The sequence below is a fragment of the Brienomyrus brachyistius genome, chromosome 8 (assembly GCF_023856365.1).
Source record: "Brienomyrus brachyistius isolate T26 chromosome 8, BBRACH_0.4, whole genome shotgun sequence".
In the NCBI taxonomy this organism is placed as follows: domain Eukaryota; kingdom Metazoa; phylum Chordata; class Actinopteri; order Osteoglossiformes; family Mormyridae; genus Brienomyrus; species Brienomyrus brachyistius.
In genome coordinates, this window is record NC_064540.1 from 2,663,890 (window position 1) to 2,683,374 (window position 19,485).

The 19,485-nt window shown below is 44.5% G+C and overlaps 1 protein-coding gene across 1 annotated transcript; it reads right to left on the minus strand.

Moving 5' to 3' along the window:
- Window positions 1-176: 176 nt before the first annotated feature.
- On the minus strand, window positions 177-18,583 carry LOC125748188 (protein phosphatase 1 regulatory subunit 1A-like). The gene is made up of 7 exons (XM_049024097.1): window positions 18,141-18,583; window positions 9,391-9,451; window positions 5,040-5,077; window positions 4,683-4,746; window positions 4,126-4,335; window positions 2,494-2,604; window positions 177-1,758 (listed from the first exon to the last, which is right to left on the minus strand). Exons 1-7 carry the CDS (start codon window positions 18,219-18,221, stop codon window positions 1,694-1,696), a joined length of 630 nt encoding a protein of 209 aa, XP_048880054.1. The 5' UTR covers window positions 18,222-18,583; the 3' UTR covers window positions 177-1,693.
- Window positions 18,584-19,485: the final 902 nt, after the last annotated feature.

The following is a 19,485-nucleotide window of genomic DNA, read 5'->3' on the forward strand; positions in this document are numbered from 1 at the left end:
CAGTGTGTCCTAATTATTAAACGATGTATATACAACCATAGTCTAACCAAACCAGAAGCATTTTTTTTTTAAATTATAACACCAGGAATGAAAAGACACAAGCAAAACTCATCTGTGTGTATGTATACACTGTATATGTCATACAGTATATATACATAGTGGACAGAAGACATAGATTGTAAAATTTGAAAGAGTGTATTGTTACAAACATTACTGTATCGACTTTCACCTGTGCATTCACAGAACACTGTACAGTTACGGAATTATTTCACAATGGCTGTAGTGGGTTGGGGCATTCCCACCAGTGCGGTATCGCCGGGCTACAGCCAGGTAAACACAGTCCTTCTCGACATGCTCATGCATGGGGGGGACGGGTATTCAAAAGACCAAAAGACACTGGTAAGGAATGAGGGATGGGGATATCGGTGAGGAGGAGTGAGAGGAGGAGTGAAAGGAAGAGAGAGGGCAGATCCAGCGATCGTCCCTCTACTCAGGATTCAGGTTCCGGTTTTACAGAGTCCCTTGCTTAGGACAAAAGTGACAAACAGGTTCTATGGTGAGTGTCGATCCACTGTTACGCGCACATTTTCAGGCTGCTTTGCGTGTAAGCTAACCGGCAGCACTGCTAACATATATGACGTGACTCGGCTATCTAAAAGCAATCAGAGGGTTTCACTCTTTTGTCTATTCAGGTCTAACCTACATCAAGCGGTCTACAATCTGAAATGTGGTCACACGGCACCTCTGAGAAACTGTTTTAAGAAACTGGGGCATGTTTTTTTTTCCGGCAAGGTTGTGGGTAAACCTCACTGCACACGGAACAACAAAAACTAACCTAAAAAAACTCACCCAAAGAGCAAAAAAGTAAACCTAACTACCTTGCCTTATCCTGGACTATTTCACTAAGACTCATTTAAGCGTTAAGAAGAAAGTTTTATTAAATTAACTCGCCATCTTTTTCACTGGTTCAGCATGTTAAAGACGGGGTTGGAAATTAAACTTACCCGCTCACCTAAGGCAAGTCGTTAAGATGAAGGAAGAGAACAATAACTGAACACAAGCCTGCTAGCTAGTAAAAAATTGCATGTTGGACTACATTTTTTTTTTACCGAAGAAGGCCAGTTGGCTAGTAGCAAAAATTCCTATGTTCTACCCCTGGTTCTAGAATATTACCAAAAACACAAGATACTGTGATATTGCTTTGAAATGGAATGTCGTTGAAGGTTAAAAAAAAAGCAATGAAGCGCCGACAGCAAAACGGATAAATTGATAAAATTTCAGTTCTCCAGTTTCACAGAGGAGCGCTAAACACAGGAAGCTGTGTTCTTACGCTCCCGCACTGTCAAAAAGAACTCGCCCAGTCTGCGTGAAGACCCCCCAGGAACAAGACAGCCGTGCGCTTCCCGCACGGCATTCGTTTTTCATCAAAGTTTTACCACTATAACATTTTGTGCGATGTTTGTGCATAAGATAAAGGAATGAAAAAAAAATGTGAATATTAAAAGGAAAATACAAAGGCTGTTTAAAACAGAGGAACAACAGATGAGATGAATGAGTGAAGGCCAAATCGTTAAGCTGCTGTCCCTCTCGCCCATAAAGTCACAGAAGTTGGGAGCTTTAGTGTCTTTTCATTTGATGCGGTGGGTAAGACGTCGTTTCCACCATTCTCCATCTGGCCGAGCCGAAGGCCACTTTATATCTCTTCCTCCAGGGCGTCCTTCTTGTCCTCCTTTGCCAGTGGACTCACTTTCATCTCGCCTGTGCAAAAAGAGCGAAGTGTTTTTTTTTTTTAAGAGACGGGAAGAAGTGCTTCTTCCGCCCTTCACTTTAGGGCGCTCTCCTCAGAAGGGGCTGAACAGCAGGAGGCTCTTACTTCTCAATGGAACTTTTGAAAGACGTTATATGAAATCAGAGAGGGAAGTGTTTCCTAAGACTTCAGTGCCTTCAACTGTTTCACACCCAGAAATTCAATTAAATACTGTAGGTGCCAGAAGTGTTGATTAATTTAACAAGACTGACAGGAATGTATATATTGAAGAAATTATGGGGAACATTGTAACCCACTGATATAGGGTGCATGAAATTGGTTCTAATCATTATGCAAATTATACAAAATCCAAGTCACACAGATTTTTAGTATAGATGGGGAAATACAAATTCTTCATGGATGGTATTTTTGGTCTAGAGCAGCGTTTCCCAACCCGGTCCTCCTGGGAGGGAGCAAGAAATGTGCATTGTTCAGTGGGGAGTGGAGCAAAAATGTGGACTGCCTGGGAGTCCCTGAGGACCTGCTTGGGAAAAACTGCACTGGAGTGTTATGCTGGTTTTGTTATACAATTTGCGATCTCACAGGACAGTTTGATTTCTATAGAAACATTTTTTTTTTTTTTTCGATATGATTTGTTTCTGTGTGTATGATTCCATTGATAACAGCATATTTCTTTGCTAGCATTTTAAAACAGGAGCTATTCCCAGCTGACGGGTAAATTTCACCTGCTGGCTTAAGATGTGCTGGTGTTTCCTTGGCTACGGGAGTGAGAATGTCCTCCTTCAAGAGGTCTTCAGTGCCACCAGATGCTTCTAACAGGCTTTCTCTAGAAAATTCTTCAAAGGACATGGACAAAAATGTCACTCGGTACAGTATATGACCCACCATTAAACCTTAAAGCAGTGTTTCTCAACCCAGTCCTCGGGGACCCCCAGAAAATCGACAACACAGAATTCCTGGTTCTGGTGTGTCGGGAGCTGGGAGGGAGCAAAAATGTGAACTGTCTTGGGGGGCCCTGAGGACTGGGTTCAGAAACACTGCCTTAAAGTACCACCAGAGCTACTGCAATTACGCCAATCAATACATAAGACATGAGTCCTCAAATGATTGTACGTCATTACTTTTTGTGTCTGCGGAACTATTGTATTAGGTTCTCTAGCAACACCAATTGTGGAGAAAAATGCCCTTTTCTTAGAATGCATTTTCCTATAAATAGGGCAAACGCAGTTACAATGCAGAGGAAAGGCTGAGCTGAACAATAATTGCATGCAATATTTTCAGGGCACATCGAAAGGTACAATGCATGCATTTTTGGGAATCGTACGTCATATTTCTTGGAATCCATTTCAGAGCTCGGCAAGGTGAGCCAAAATTGCTATTTAACTTTGAATAATCAGAAGACTTATTCATAAAGAATTTGAAACCCTCATGCAGGAAGCAAGACTTGTCATGACTTAACCAAATGAACACACACTTGAATACAGATATGTGTGATTTGTATAATTTTAATTCATTGTACAAAGTAAAGGGAAGGTAGGGAAGTAGAAGCTATTTCTGAGCTAGTGTAAAAATATCAGCGTACGGAAAACAGATACGCAATGTCTTTTCCCTGGAGTACAGTTCATCCTGGGAAAGGCTGGCTTACTCTCGTTTGCAGTACAACCCAACATCTGGCACCTGGCACCATGCTGGTCATAACTACTGATCCCTCCGATCTTTGTCTAAACACTTCACTTCGTTAATAATGAGAAGTCGTTCTCTTGAGTGTGTTTGCATGTTGTCCCCATGCCGTCGTGGGGTTTCCTCCGGGTACTCCGGTTTCCCCCCACAGTCCAAAGACATGCTGAAGCTAATTGGAGTTACTGAATTGCCCGTAGGTGTGCATGTGTGAGTGTGCCCTGTGATGGGCTGGCCCCCCCATCCTGGGTTGTTCCCTGCCTCGTGCCCATTGCTTCCTGGATACGCTCCGGACCCCCCCGCGACCCAGTAAGATAAGCGGGTTGGAAAATGGTCAAGATTGCGGTCAGCAGTCTCTTTCCTTCCCTCTTCCTATGGCAAAATCAAATCCACTCTCCCACTCCTCGCCATCCTATTTGCTCACCCGGCATCCTACGACGTTGCACAAGGCATTACAGGAGCTTGAGTTTGCGCTATGCTATTACGCTAAGTCATCCTTCAGATCCTCCATCACTATGACCCTGGTAAGGAATCGATTTCCCCCCAATCCCATTCCGTGAACTGCTCGCCCGGGCATGAGCTGAAACGCTGCCAAAAACGCATAAAGTACTGCCATCCATTCCCCCCTACACTGACATATTGTTTGGAAAGTGCATCCCCCTCCCCCAGCACACCCTAACCTTCCATTTGGCAGCGCAGCTTCTCGAAGGCCTCTGCAGTGGCCTTGTCTTCTGCGTTCCACCCTCCCTCGTCCTCCGGGAGCTCGTCCCCGGCCGTCGCGTTGTCTGGGCTCGGCCGGTCTGACAGGCAGCTCTCGGAGGAGCACTCTTCCCCAGCGGCCCCCCCGTGCTGCTGACGGTATAGGTGGTGCTCCACCAGGAACTGTAGCTCTGCACAGTGGGGCACAACAGTAAGGAGACTGGAAGCATAATAATGACATCTGCACAGCTAGTTTGCTCAAATGCCTTTCCCTGTAATCTCCTTATTAATTCCAGTTTAACACTGGTCACATGATGCTTAGTCTATGTCAGCAGTTCTCAGTAGCTGTCAGGGTAGCTAGGAGCTACTTTGGAAAATAGACACATTTGCTGTTTTACTAGTCTATTCAGATGCCTGGGGCTTTCACCCATCAGTACATGGAGAGTGAGCCAAGTGACTGCCACAATCGAGGAGTAGCTGACCTGGCACCTGACCAGTCAACCGTGAATTCCTGTCACTGGGGCAGGCGGGAGGCTACCTTTCATAGTTGGTGTGCCGCGAGCCCCCTTCCGTCTCTGCCGGGGGGAGTTTAGCAGCGCTGCCTAGGGAAACAGGCCAGATATTAGGCAGCTCCACAGAAAGCCTCAAAATGAGGTTCTGGACACGTCAACACATGCATTATGTACCACAGTGCAGCCGGAAAGGACATTCGATTCCTATTGTGATTAATCTGTGTGGGGAAAACGGGAGTGTGTTTCACTGCATATGAGCAATTTAATGTTTGCGAAATAGAACTCTGTAGATAAAGGGTCACCTTCTTCTCCCTGGCTAATACCTGCACAGATCAGCTAATGGCTAATAGCTAAGCAGTTAGAAGATGAGTGCGGGATATCACCTTGTACAGCTGATTGGGAAGTCGGTCTTCATCAATTTCTGTAAAACAGCATCAAATTATAGTCAATATGGAACGCAAACATTAGTGATAAAGAGGTTCACAGCTTATTTTGTAGTCTTTGCGCAGTTTTCTGGGTCGTATCTGCAACAGCAATAAAAAAATTAGCATGGCAATTAAAATTGGCTGCAGGGTCTGTGTATTTTATTTATAAGAACATGCACAGCTCCAAATCGGAGAGTAGGCAAGCAAATGTACTGCACAGCAAAGCAAGGTGAAGTGCTGACCAGCACGCTTTAGTGCTACTCCGGAACCTGCTGTCAGCAGCTGAAGCAGCAGGCGTAGATAAAATATCACATACGAGCACAAACTAAATAAAATGCGACAACATTCCGAAGGCAAAGTAGAGAAATTATCCACCACAACAAGCAGATTCAACCAAGTTTTGAGCTAGCTTAACACATGCCTATCTCAGGGCCTTTCAACTTTTTTCTAGGACACCGCCTAGTTGCCTGGCAACTACTCATCCCGAGACACCAGGAAAACTGCGTGTATATAAAAACAACTAAATATGTATTACATGCCAGGGTGTTTTTTTCCATCTTTAATCTACAACAAAAGCCACAGATGAAAAGAGAAGATATCTGGGTCTATTAAGCTGAATCAGCTCTCTTTGTGTCTGATCCTAGTAGAGGATATTATTTCATTTCTTTTATTTAGTTCGGAAGGTCTTGTAGAAAATTATGGTTTTAGCTTTTGCAGGCTTCCTAACAGTACAAAAACATTTGTTTAGGTGAACTGGCTTCTTTAAAACTGCAGATAGTGTGTGATCATGTGTCTGGTTGTTTGTGTGTGAGCCCTGTGCTGGACTGGCGTCAAATGCGGGTGTTCCCCGGCTAGAGCCATACGTTTCCTGGGAAAAACCCCAGGCTCACTGTCAACCTCTACTGTAATTGCTGGAAGGTAGGAGGAGGAACTGAATCTGCTTTTAACTGATCTGACAAAACGTGCACCCCCGTCATTTTAAGGCAAGCGAACAGAATTTCACTGGACCCTGTCACTCCACATGGAGAACATCCAAGTTTTGTTTATTTATGTTTCTAAATCTTTAATCTTTGCAGTCTGGAGATCTTAAAGGCAACCGGGGAGTAATTCTTAGATGTGTTTTCTGCCTTCCATATTGGTTCTGGCAAACTGATGTTCTCAGCGCTTAGTTACTCTAATGAATCCCAGAAGTACAACCCAAGAGTTCATCCCAGTCAATGTGGAGCTGTTGCCAAACTCGAGTGCGGCTGTCGTGTAGCAAATCCGATCGGCGTGCATCTGCAAATAATGTCCACCCACGTTCCTCCCACCTAATTTCTTTGTGATTCATTTCTTTACCATCCATTTCCGGGCATGTACTCCCATCATCCTTTGCGACATCACATATCACGCATTAGCACGTTAATCCATTTGGAAAACAAAAAATGGAAACAGAAATTGGGATTACTGCAGTTATAATAGCTGTTTATGTTTGCACTTAAGCATCCACCATCCTGGTGCAATTTTGTATTTACGTAACGCTGCTCTAGATGTCTTCGGCTTTGGATGATGTAATAATGTGATGATTTCGAAAACAACAAGAAATTGTTACGAGAACATTAATGTCTAAAAAATAAGATGCTGACATTTTGAAATATTTCTGTAATTATCCCTATAAATTCAATTGAACAGCCCATATACAGCATAATATATTATATAGAGCTCATTAATATCGGCACTTATGTTTGACACATACTATAATTGGTTGCATTCAGTCTGGCACCTTTCCTGCAGATAACAGGACGAGTGTGGTTTGCTGTGGACTCTATGTTTCTTTCCAGCCACCGTATTTGGGGATAATGGCCACAATAGATGATCTCCCTCCAGAGCGGTGAACGATGGTGCTGCCAGCTCAACGGCTGTGCCTCCATCATCAGTGGCGGGAGGGAATTGTAGGCCCCCCCCCGAGTGAAACTGAAGTATCACCCGTTGGCTGGACCCGCCGTACCTTGACTGTCACAGCCAAGAAATGGAGCATTTTTGGCGTCAAGAAATGCCACCCAAATGGATGGTTTGTTCGGGGAGCTCGGTGTGACATGCGTCAGACAGAGAGGGGTGGAGAGCAAGCGCAACTGAGAGTGAACCTCAGTCTGGCAGCAAGGGAGCTCAGATAAAAACACACGGGCCAGGCTGGAAGCTGCATGCAGAGTCCCAGCACTCCTCCTCCTGACTCTTATCCCACTCCACCCATCCTCTTCTCTCCTTTTCATGCCCCATCCAGCATATACTTGGTCCTCTCCTTCCTCGCTATTAAATAATCTGGCTCCATTTTTTGCTGTCTTTCCCAAGTCTCCCCCATATCTGTATTTCTCTCTATCTTTCTCTGATCTTATTACAATGAATAATAATAATTCCAGACTGATGGTAACTGCGGATTTGTTACCCTGCATGAACATCGCTGATGAAGAATCAGATTGTCACATACTCGTAACAAACACATTTTTGCTTCTTTTTTTTTTACCATCTTTGTTGGGACAGGAATTAATGGTTCATTTTCTAAATTTAATTCCTCCCATCACTTTCTAAGATTCACTATAATTAAAACATTACGCAACATTTGTAATCCTTTCTGTTTTTTTTTCCACACTCTCTATTTCCTCACACCAATTCCTCACGATTTAAATAAAATCTATATCTAAGCCACACTCCGGAAGGTAAGTCGCTATAAATATCCAGCTGTCCTCGTTGGGTACTTGTGGCTGATACTTTAGCTTATTTACAAAAAAAAAAAAAAAAACAGAGCACAGCCAAAAATGGTAAAATGGAAAGAGGGGGCGGCAGTTTCACTCCTTAATGACTCATCATTCTAATCATCAAGTCTTAAGAGACTCCATCATTTGGAAGATGGGGGACTGCGGGGAAAAGGGAAGGATGAACTGGAAGAGCAGAAACGCGGTTAGTGGCGGCATCTGCGGATCTATTGTCCTCTGGCGTTAAAAGATGCTGAACAGCCCTCCTTGATAAAAACGCTCAGGAGGACCAAAGGAGACCCACCATGGAGAAAAGAAAACAAACTGGTGTGCTGAGGTCGGGTGAAACATTGAAATGTACTGTCTGAATCTGCTTTGCTGTTTTACCTCCGTGCTTAAGCCGGGATCACCTTGCCACCAACCTTGATTTGTTTGCTGGTCAATGATCAAGGATTTTTATTTGTCATTCGGCAAGTGGTTCACACGAGTACAAAGAAAGGTACCAGTTAATGGCCAAACCAGTCCATTAGAAACGCTTGGTGTGCTGGTTTTTCAAAAGTCAATTTCTTTGCTAACGTAATTAGAAGTTTTATTAAAGAAAAGGGGAGAAGCTATAAGAGCTATAAGATGTGCTCTTGATGGATATGAGAACCACCTAAGGCATCTAAACTGACTAATAACCAGCGAATCAAACTACTGTGTTGGCTGAACTTGAAGGGAGCAAGTTCATGCCTTAAGAGTAGTTCCATTTTTCTATCAATCTGTCTTTTTTTGATTATTTCAACCTCATCTCCTAATCCTTCAGTTTTCAAGCAGGAGCTATTCAAATCGTTAAAACCCTTAAAGTGTTATGGGTGTTCCTGATGAAAGAGTGTTTGTGTTTCAGTATTAAGAGGCTTCTGATGGTTAATTCGAGGTGCTGCCCTGATGAATACGGACGAAAGTGCTCTGTGATTCCATTGTCTGCTTCCCGTTTTACCACGGTCATTTCACGCATCACTGTTTGATTCTTGTAACACGCAAATGTAAAAATAGGAAAAGTGCTAAATCTCCATATAATGCAGATTTTTACTCCTGGACCACTTTCTGATTATGTATTTTTTTCATTCCATTACAAGGTTTGTGTTTAGCTCCAACAGAGAAGTCAGTCTAACGTATGTAAGAAGTCATTTTACTTACACAAAAATGTTCTGAGAACAGAAATAAAAATGATTGGTTCAGAGAGATAACCAATCAGATTGTAGAGGAGGTGGGCCTAAGCAACTAGAGGAGGCAGGACCAAGACATCTGATTGGTTGGTTCCGCCTCCTCTAGTTGCTTCGTCCTACCTCATCTACAATCTGATTGGTTATCTCTCTCAGCCAAACATTTTTAGGTCTGCCCTCAGAACATTTTTGTGCAAGTAAAACTCCCATGAGCCAAGACGTCGGTCTAAGTGGCCCTAGATGGCCAGAGCAGACAAATAGGGAGAGGAGCAAAAGAGTACCTTTGCATGTTGGTATGAATGCTCTGCACTGTAAATAACCAATTTAATACTAAATTCACTGGACTTCAACAGAACTGTGGCAAAGAGGTAATACCTGGGGAAGATTGGTCACTGGATGCTACCAGGGTGGCAGGTGTAGGCCTTCGTCTCCTGATCTGCATGGGGAAAGGGGGAGCGATCAGCTTTTCATGCAATACAGCTTATCATCATCCATCCACTCACCTCCCAACTGCTTATGCCAGGGAACTCAAACTCCAGTCCTGGGGGGCCGGAGCCCTGTGTAGCTTAGTTCTTTCCCCATTCCACTATAAATGATTCAGCTCAAGAGCTGTATGGTAATTAGCACATGGAGTTCAATCTGGTGTGTTAGAGTAAACTAAAATCTGTGCAGGACTCTGGCCCCCCAGGACTGGAGGTTGAGACCCCTGGCTTATGCAGTACAGCGTTCTGCACATCAGTATGTAGTGAACCACACTTGCACCATCAAGTCAGCAATATGTTAAAGAATTAGCACAAACAGTATACAATAAGAACTGCAAAAGTTGCAAGATAGACTGTGAATAAATATGCTCGACTGTTGAACAAGCAGGGTCAACTGATGAACAAACTATTACTGTCCAAGGGATTTTAAACATGGGGTATATTCACAACCAAATCTTCAGTCTTCTTAAGAATATATGTTTTAATGGCTCATATTAAACATAAAATAATTTATATAATATTAATCATCATCAGTTCCAAGGTTCTACTATTCTGTAGCGCCGGAGAGCATTAGCATATCCCAGCATGCTTGTGGGCAATTGTAAATAGTCCCTGTCTGTGTACTGTAAGGAGCCCTTGTTGTACTGTTGTTGCCCGTGAATGTATTTCCCGATTGTGCCGTGTCGGTTTGCCTGTATCTTGTGTGATCCTCGCAAGGCTTGTATAAATGAACCACCATGTGTGAACTTGACTGTTTGGGGTCTGACTTCCCCGTGTTTCCCTGTCATAGGCGATTTGTTGCTCGTTGGGCACCTATGTTAGTTCTGTTAAAGACTGAATAGAAGATCCTGGTTTCCCCCCACAACCCCCATTTGCCTCTATTGCAGTGCTCCAGTTTATACTGTATATATATACACAACGGAAGCCTACAGCTTATTAATTAAACACTGGTTTTGGATCGGTACACGGTGTTGTTAAAAGCAGCACTATTCCGGAATTTTGAAATACTGGTGATGAAATTCGACGAGCGGGGGGATCAAAATGCCTTATTACCGTAATACCGCCCAAGCCTTGACTAATAATTTTAAAACTGTTGATAAAAGTTTACCCATTTTGCTACGCTCCTTGTATTTGTGATTGTTGCAATACATCTGCCCTGTCCTGGTTTGGGGGGGAGTATCACTGCTGTATGCATGCACCGACCGAGGCCGTCCGCATCCACAGCCAAATGTAGTAGGAACACAAGCTGCCGCGCCCACGACAGTCCGCAGTCCAAAAGCGTGACTCCCCGAGGCGGACGCCTGGAGAATCGGAGGCGGTGGGCGAGCCAAGGTCTGCCCTGTTTTAGAAATTATACCTGGAAAAAATATTAATCTAACTTTACTCATTTTAAACAGATACATGTGTCCATCAGCAAAGCAATAAGGGGCATTGAAGCGAACACATTGCGGAATTACAGCTCAAGGTGTACAGTAACAAAGGCGAGGAGGGGTGCGAGGAGCATCGCGAGCGCGCCATGCGTGTCTCTGCTCACAGCCTCGTGCTAATTCCCCAGTTAGAATGAGCGACACGATCCCTGATTACTTTTCTGCCTCGAGGCGTCAGAGCGAGCATTAATGCAGAGCAGTAAGTAAGAATTTCATTATTAAAACGTGGGAAATTTAGTTGTACGTATGTACATACGTGTACTATTGTTTTGATCGATCCTGTCACCTTTCTCCACATCCAGCGCGCCCCACAGGAGGCAGAAAGTATGGAATAATATAGCAGTCTTTAGTTATTTTTTGTGATTTTCACGGTAACAGCATTAACAGCACAATCAATATATTTTATGGCATGAAAGAGGGAATAACAATGGCTGGGAATTCATTCATGCTTTGTTAATGCAATTTTCTTATCATGTACAATTTTGGTAAGTGAAGAGCGCTTCAGTCATACGTATTTGCATTATATAGAGATTTAACACATTTTTTCTATTTGCACGTTGAATGAATGAAACAGTTATACAAGACTGTGAAAGCTGGAAGCCGATTTCAGCTGAGTGACCTCAACCACTGGAGAGCAGAATAATTTAATCATCAGAACCATTTTAATACTACAACATAAACACTGTGGGTGCAGACTTCGAACTGCCACTTTACATAGACTGGCATGGAGAATTGACTAATTTATGGGCTTTGATGTTGACCAGTTTGCACCTTTCGTTTAGCAAGCAAGCCCAGACTCTCTTTTTCAATAATGTTGTGCAAGCAGTTCACCTTGGACCCTCTGATGTCTTTTTTCTCCCTATTTGGGAGTTTTTGGTTCCTGTCCTCTATTGTCATCTGACTACCCTTATGACATTTCTTTGTCTTCCCTTTTCCCTGTGTTTGTATTCTGTCTTAATGATGCTGTGATGTATCACAACACATCTGTGTAAAGCACCTTGGGGCGACTCTTGTGGAAGGTGTTATACAAAAAAATAATTGAATTGAATTGAATTGAATTGAACTGAACTGAACTGAACTGAACTGAATCGAATCGAATTGAACTGAATTGAATTGAATTGAATTGAACTGAATTGAATTGAACTGAATTGACCTGAATTGAATTGAATTGAATTGAATAGAAAATGAAGGACAAGGAAGAGTGAAAGTTTTAGGTGTAAGACAGATCAGCATGACCAATATCCCCTGAGCTGTGGAATGGCCCCTCCCCCTCCTCCCCCAGGTTAATGAAAACAGTAGCCTCATTATTCTGTTTAGTTGTCTGAGCAGCTGATTTCATCTAAAGAGAATTGCACTTTGTATGGTTTTCCCATCTTATGCCAAGTTACATATTACCCTGGAAAGTGTAAGTCACTGTGCAGGGGTGGAGCTAGACATTTTGGGGCCCATGAAAGCCCATCATATTTCGCCCCCAACCCAGACCAATTCAGTTATGTTCCAAATTTTTTAGGGCCCCTATTGCTCGGGGCCCATGAAATCATCCTGCTCCCCCCCCCTTTATGACACCCCTGTCTTACATGCTGTCTGAAACACCTTTAGCTAACACTGCAGTATTTTACAGTAACGGAAAATGGATTTTAATCCTCAGCTGTATTTGCTAGTACAGAGTGAAACTGGAAAATATCATTGAATCCACAGTCAGACCTTCTAAAATGGGAGGCTCCAAGCAGTAATTTCAAAATGCAACACTGAAGGTGCTAATTGCATAGTTCTGTAGAAGGGATTTTTACCATTTAGCTCAATGAGACTAACAATGGGAGTGAACAGTGTTTTTTTTTTTCTTCAGCGACAGAGCAGTAGAGAGATGGAAACGGCGAATGCATTCTCATTTGTTCAGCTGATATTGGCCTTATTCAGGTGTGTACGTGTTTCTCATATGCACTGTTTACCGTTGGCAGAGACTCGAGAAAATTTATAGAAGGAGGTGACATTTTTTTGGGGAGAATATCTTCCAAAATTTCAATAAGCTATATGTCTCTGTCACTTAATCAATCATTTGAATGATCATGTGATCACTAAGACAACAAAACAAAAATCTGAAAGATGCTTTTATTATTATTTACTTATTTATCCCCCCCAGATTGTTTATCTTAATGGACCAAAACGTCATTGCTCATTTTCACCCTGTTGGTTTGGACTTTAGAGTGGTCAGTGGGATTAGCATGTGAATCAGCGAGAACCTCCAGCAGGGACATGAGTACAAATGTGTTTGTGTCTGAATGTGTCCAAACTACAGAATGTACAAGTTAAAATGCAGAGCAGGGAGATGGTGAAGAGCCAAGCCAAGGCTTCTCTAGCCTGTCCAGACGACAGCTTCAACCTGGCTTCCAATCACACCTTGTAGCATTAGCATTCATGGGCATGGATGTGTTTTGGAAGCCTTAGTGAACATTCCGGGCTTCTCAGGCTCGGCTTGCCAATCAAATTGTTACGAGCAAGCGTGAGCCCCTGCCTTTCCCAAAGATCCCACAACTGAAGCTCCTCTTCGGTGTTCCACCTTTTAATATTCACTATGCCGTTTAAGCAACGAAGACGATCTTTTGCCTCTTACGCGCCGGGCGAACGCACCAATCCGAATTCTGATTCCTGTAGTACGAAAAGGAAAAAGCAAGTGGCCTACAAGCTAGTATTTAAGTAAAGTCCCGGGTAGTTTGTGGAACTGCGAGGGACTTTGAGTCTGTGCACATCTGGAGAGCCAGCGGGACGCTTTGTGCGAGATTTGTCCCCTGATAACATTCAAAGGCTCACGCTGTTGTTTCTGAAACCCGTGCAAATCCCCGGGGAAGCATCACCACCTTCCATTACTCCCACAACTACCAACGGCGTCGTAACTGAACGCACGATTTGAATCAGGAACAGAATCCCTGTGACGCCAGCAGCCACAGACACGCCAATCATGCATGCATCCCGCATCCATTTAATTAGAATCAGAATCTGGTTTATTTGTCTAAATATGTACACGCATAAGGGGAATTTGGCTCCGGTTTTTAGTGGCTCTCATATCACACAGCAGATACATAAACACTCAATGCAAGACAAAACAATGGTGACATACAATTCTGTTGTTGAATCTGCCCACGATGTGGATGTGTTTTCGATAAATTTATCAGAAGTGCAGTAGTGCATGTCAATGTAAAGACTGCGGGAACAAATGCAGTATAGACAAAACAATACAATAAGTCAATGAGAAATAATGCTCATCATTAGTCATCGTAGTAAGAGCTCTGCACAGTACAACACAGTCACCACTGATCCACAGTTGATCAGCTAGCTGATCAGTACAGGTATGTTAATTGTGTGTCAATTGCCATTTGCTACTTGCTTAACCGATGGCACTTAAACGAGCGATTAAATGGGTGAGCTCACAACCTTCGGTAATCTTTTTAAAAAGTTAAAAAGATGCTTGCGGCGTATCATCCAACTCATTTGGACGAAAGCATCTGCCAAATAATTAAATGTAAACGTAAAAGCTGTGAAATCGCCATCCCGTCAGTCGGGGTGACTGCAGGTTTTTTTACGGCACGTTCCAGCTGCTCCCTTTGGCGTAGAGGTAGCTGTTTGATTGGACCCCAACATGCCCAGTCCGATGTTGAGCAAGATTCTAACCAGACATTCGACGCGTCAGTGGACACCCTGCGATATGTGGGATGCTGTTTTTTTGTCCATGAAATCATTTTTTTTTTTTTTTTATTAAACTTTGTTGCTTCGATCTTCTCCATTTATGGAGCTTCTCCGTTTCGCCTCCAGAACTCATGGCACCTCCAGCCTCATGCGTAAGTCGGACACCCACTTTGCCGATTGCATGAATCTTGCAGTACTTTTTCAGAGACTATTTTAAGCTCTATTCTCATGTGTGCACGGTGATTTATTTTTCTGGTTGAAGTTTCTGACCAGAAAGATTCCTGTCAAAAAGAACGCAGGGATAAAAATGGCATAGAACTTAGCAGCACTCGGGTATTACTTCAGTGGTTTGTACGAATCCAGGAAACGATCGAAAATGTTGCCCTTTATGCTTCAATGGTTAGGATTCATGGTTTCTCACCCTGGTAGCCCAGGTTCAACTACCGTATGGGAATGTATGTATAAAGCAGTTGACTCCCCACATGCAGGTGACAGAGAAACCCTGAGCCTTATGTGTTTAATCTGAGAGGCACAGTCTGATGTAGGTACAGTTGCAGACAGCTTTCCATTTCCGAAGCCCTGCGGCGGGGAGATGGGATGATCTGCTGGAAGCTGAGTCCCCCCAGAGCGGGAGGCCGCCACCAGCAGCCAAACCAGTGATTGTCACTGGCTGGTGCTGAACCCTGGCCAGACTGCTGTTCGGCTGTTGTGTGCTCATGAATATTCATATGAGGGCAGGTCTTCATACACATATTTCATCTCGTTATGTTTACTGATGCCATTTAATGTGTTATTTTATGCTGCTCTGTGAACAGAAATGCTTTTTTTCCCCTCAAGTGTAGCAGTTCCTAGGCCTTCAGGCATCGGAACACTTTTCCATGGAAACATATAAAATATGCATGCGAAAAAAAAATATTTTTTTAAGTCACTAAACAGGAGAGTATGTTTTTTTTATATATATATATATATTTCTGGGCAAAGCGCTTCTTTGTATGGTGTTTCTGGTGAAAAAAATCCGCCGTGTAACAAAGGGGGTGCGTCAGAGAAGTCGGGGGGACGTTGACTGTTATCCCCCCCCCCCTCGTCGCCGCCCACCCCACCACGTTTTCTGATGGGGACATCAGTGGCATTTCAGAACAAGGCGAGGCACACTCAGGAGGCCGTGACAGACAGCATCGCAGATCCTTTTCATTACCCGGGAGCCGTGTGCGGTTGGGAAGCGCACGTCTCCATAGTGATACTCCGTGGGGGTGGGGTGGGAGTACTGATATACCCTTCCTCCTCTTCAGGTGTCAGCGGCCCTCTGTGAAGTGCACATTATACTCAGCTGATAAGGTGATGGTTATGTACGTACTGTTATAAAAATGGACACTGGAGATAAATAGTAATGCAATTTGGTTTTCAAGGGTGGCTCAGTGGATAGCGCTGCTGATTCAAGAATGGAGTTTGAATACTCCTTCCGCTCTGTGTCTGTGAGTTTGCATTTCCTCCCCATCATATGGGTTTCCTCCTTTAGTCTAACGACAACCAGTTAGCATAACTGGTGCCTCTAAATTGCTGTGAATGCGTGTATGTGCCCTGTGAGCGACTGCTATCCTGTTGCTTTTTATCCTGTGCTGATTGGGGTGGGACCCTATCACCCCCAACCTGCCACAACCATGAACAAGATAAATGTTTAATGATTCAGGGACCAATTGGGATTTCTATAGCTCTCCAGAAGATCCGTTCCTATAGTCCCTTAACCGTCTCTCCCCCGACTGTTTCCTCCAAGTACCATTTTTATTTGATGATTCGCAGTCTGCCCTACATGCCTAAGAGATGTCAGAGGGCTCAGTGGGGGGTTTCTTTTTCCGTCAGAGACAATCCAGGCTCTGATTCCTCACTCATAACGTCACGCACAGCCGCCCGCGCACACGTGGGAAGAACGTACCTCGCCGAACTGCTACCTCTTGCTGCCGGTTCAAACACACTCCTTCTTTTACTGCCTACGTGGCTGTACCTCCCGTCCTACATCAAACCGCTTCCACCGCGTGTGCCTCTGTAAAGTTGGCCCTCAGTCTAAATGTGACAGCTAACCAGTGCAGTGACCGCCTCGGGCGGCTGACCTGCTCCGCGTCCTACTTTGCTCACCAGCACCAAAGATTCGTCCTCTTTATGGCTGTAGCTAAGGTGAGGGATGTGGGGCGACTGAAGTAAGAATAGCCAGCCGTCGTGGAGACTCGAGCAGAAAAACACAGGAGGGTCTCTTGTAACAGGTTGCCGTTTCCATCCCCGAGAAGGTGACCGTTATCAAAATTAGGATCTGCCTGGTTGAGACATTTGGCTTTCCCATTACTTACTATCATCTCATCTTGAAAATAATCTGTTTTCAGCCTCAACCTTTTTGTCATCTCCACCCGTCTGTCTCCCTGTCTCTCGTCATCCTTCTCTCTCGTAGAATAATATCTTTTTGAAGTCAAATTAGGCGAACCGCTTGACAACGAGACACGACGCTCCTAGATTCCGTTTATTGGAGGAGGGGGAGCAGAAGCAGGGAAAAACCATTTGTTTAGCTCAGCTGAAAATAATTCACTAATTAATCTCCAGTGTTAATTTCATGGTCTTTAAATTCCTCATAAACTCTCTCTGGGGAAAGAAACCCAAATACAGCCGCATTTTCCCTAAATCAATCCACAGTAAGAAGCAAAGGAGACCCAGTGGTTAACAGCTCAGAATCCCTCCCTTATTCCACAAAAATCAGGTACCGAAAACATTAAAACCGTGTCTCCAACACACGTCCTCTCTGTTTCATTTACCGCAGATGTATTTTATGCGATTAAAATTGATGCACTGCATGCCTAAAATAACTTCAGCAGGCCATACGCACACAAAATGCTGAACCCTGCAACATCTATATTTATCAGTCCCAGTTTGCCTGTCCATATTTTTTTGCCCATGTAAGACTTTAAAGGATTCACACCCCACGCTGACCCTCCGCCTCCCCACAGACTCCATGTCCCTCGTATTCTGCCTGCATAACAGTAACAGCATCTGGCCCCCCTGTCACGGACCACCACGTTCCCCCCCCCCCCCCCCAACCCGTGCCCCGTCCCCTGGGGGCCGTCTCCCCGGTATTGTGTCCGCGTGAGCATGTGCGCAGCCCGTACGCCTGCCCGGCCCTCCGCACGCGGTCTCCCACCAGCGATGACGCCTCCGATTCACGGCGCACGGAGGCTGAGAAGCGGAGGCTCGGCTCTTGCGTCTGGGACGTTTGCTTGCGTCTGCCGTGTGTCATTTTTATCCTCTAGATGTATGAGTCCACAAACGCAGGTGCATCGGCCATGGTAACAACCTGCGTGTCGCGTACCACTGCGTAAACGGCAGCACTGCAGCCGCGGTGCCACTGGAACAATGAGCGCGCAGTGCAGAGACACACGAGGCGACGGAGCAGTGTCTCTCTTCATTAGCTAAAGTAGCTGAATACTCTATTCTACTCCCAAGCCATGCAGTAACCCCCCCCCCCCCCCCACCAACTTCCTGGCTGCTCTCCGCTCACCTGCTCAGCTGCTTCAGGATCCAGGTGGGTGTCCAGCAAAGGCACCGTGAACTGGATCTTACGCGGACTGCCGGTCTCCATGTTGACAACAACACTGGCTGGCGGGGGGGGGGGGGGAGGTGGAGGTGGTAAAAGAATAAGCAGGAGGGGGAGTGGAGGGGCTGGAAAGGGGGTGAGGGGTGAGAGAGGGGGCAGGAAGGGGATTTTCAGAAGGTGGTGAAGGAGAAAGGAGTGGAATGGATGGAGGGGGGTCCACAGCTGCTGTCCTGAAGATGCGTATCTTCTCCTCTTCTTCTCTTGTCTTCTTTCTCCTTTGTATTCCTCTGTTTTAGCCTTGCTCGTCCTTTCCTGCACTGCCGTTCCGAGTCTAATGCAGCGGCAAGGACATTTTCCCTCAGTACCCCCCCAATCGCTCCCTCTGTATCTCTCTCTCACTTTGTCTCTCTCTCTCTCTCTCTCGCTTTCCCTCCCTCCCTATTGGCTGCCAGTGTTTTAAAGGGAAAAAAAACGGATTTAACTCTTCAGACCGGCAGCCCTGAACAGCTCTGAGAATTAATCCACCTGCAGAAACTGAGCGACCCCAACACTCACCACACTCGTTTTGTTAGACATCCTGCCAGCTGGGAAAGCCGGTGATATATAACGTATTCCTGTAATAAGCAGCTGGTCTGTCTTTCCAGGAGACTGATTTATTTATATATAATTAAGATCACCTTTGAAAAACCCATCATGTTGAGTGGGAAAAAACTCTACATCCCGTCTCAAGTGAAATACATGAAAAACCAAAATTTTAAAGCCTGTCTTTTACAAGCCTGACTGAAATTTTTAGCTGAGCAAAACTCATTGGTGAAAAGGTCGCCGCATGAATTATGGTAGTCGGCCATATTTGATGTGAGGTGTTTTAAAAACGAAGGTGATGCAAACCCACAGAGATATTTAAGGCCTCTCTGTGACGTATACAGATAATATACAGTAAAAACTCATTCCAGAGCAGGGATTCGATTGAGGCAGTATAACGAATCTGGGAGTCGAGCATTGGATAATGTTTCCTCCCTTAACGTGGTGATTTATAGCAACTAACTTTAGATCTGTACACAGAAGTTTGTTCCTCAATAAAGACGGACAGTTTAGTAGATTGGAAAAATACTACAGTATGAGGGAGCCGATATACAAAAAGCATGATCTGAGTAAGCGATCGAACAGGAAGGTTTTTCTTTTTTGCTTCTGACAATCTGGACATGACAAGGGCCACCAGAATGGTGGATATAGTGCATTTCCGTTTGGGTGGGATGTGTGAGTCGATGGAACTGGCAACCCACCCCACTATGGACCACATTGATCGTTG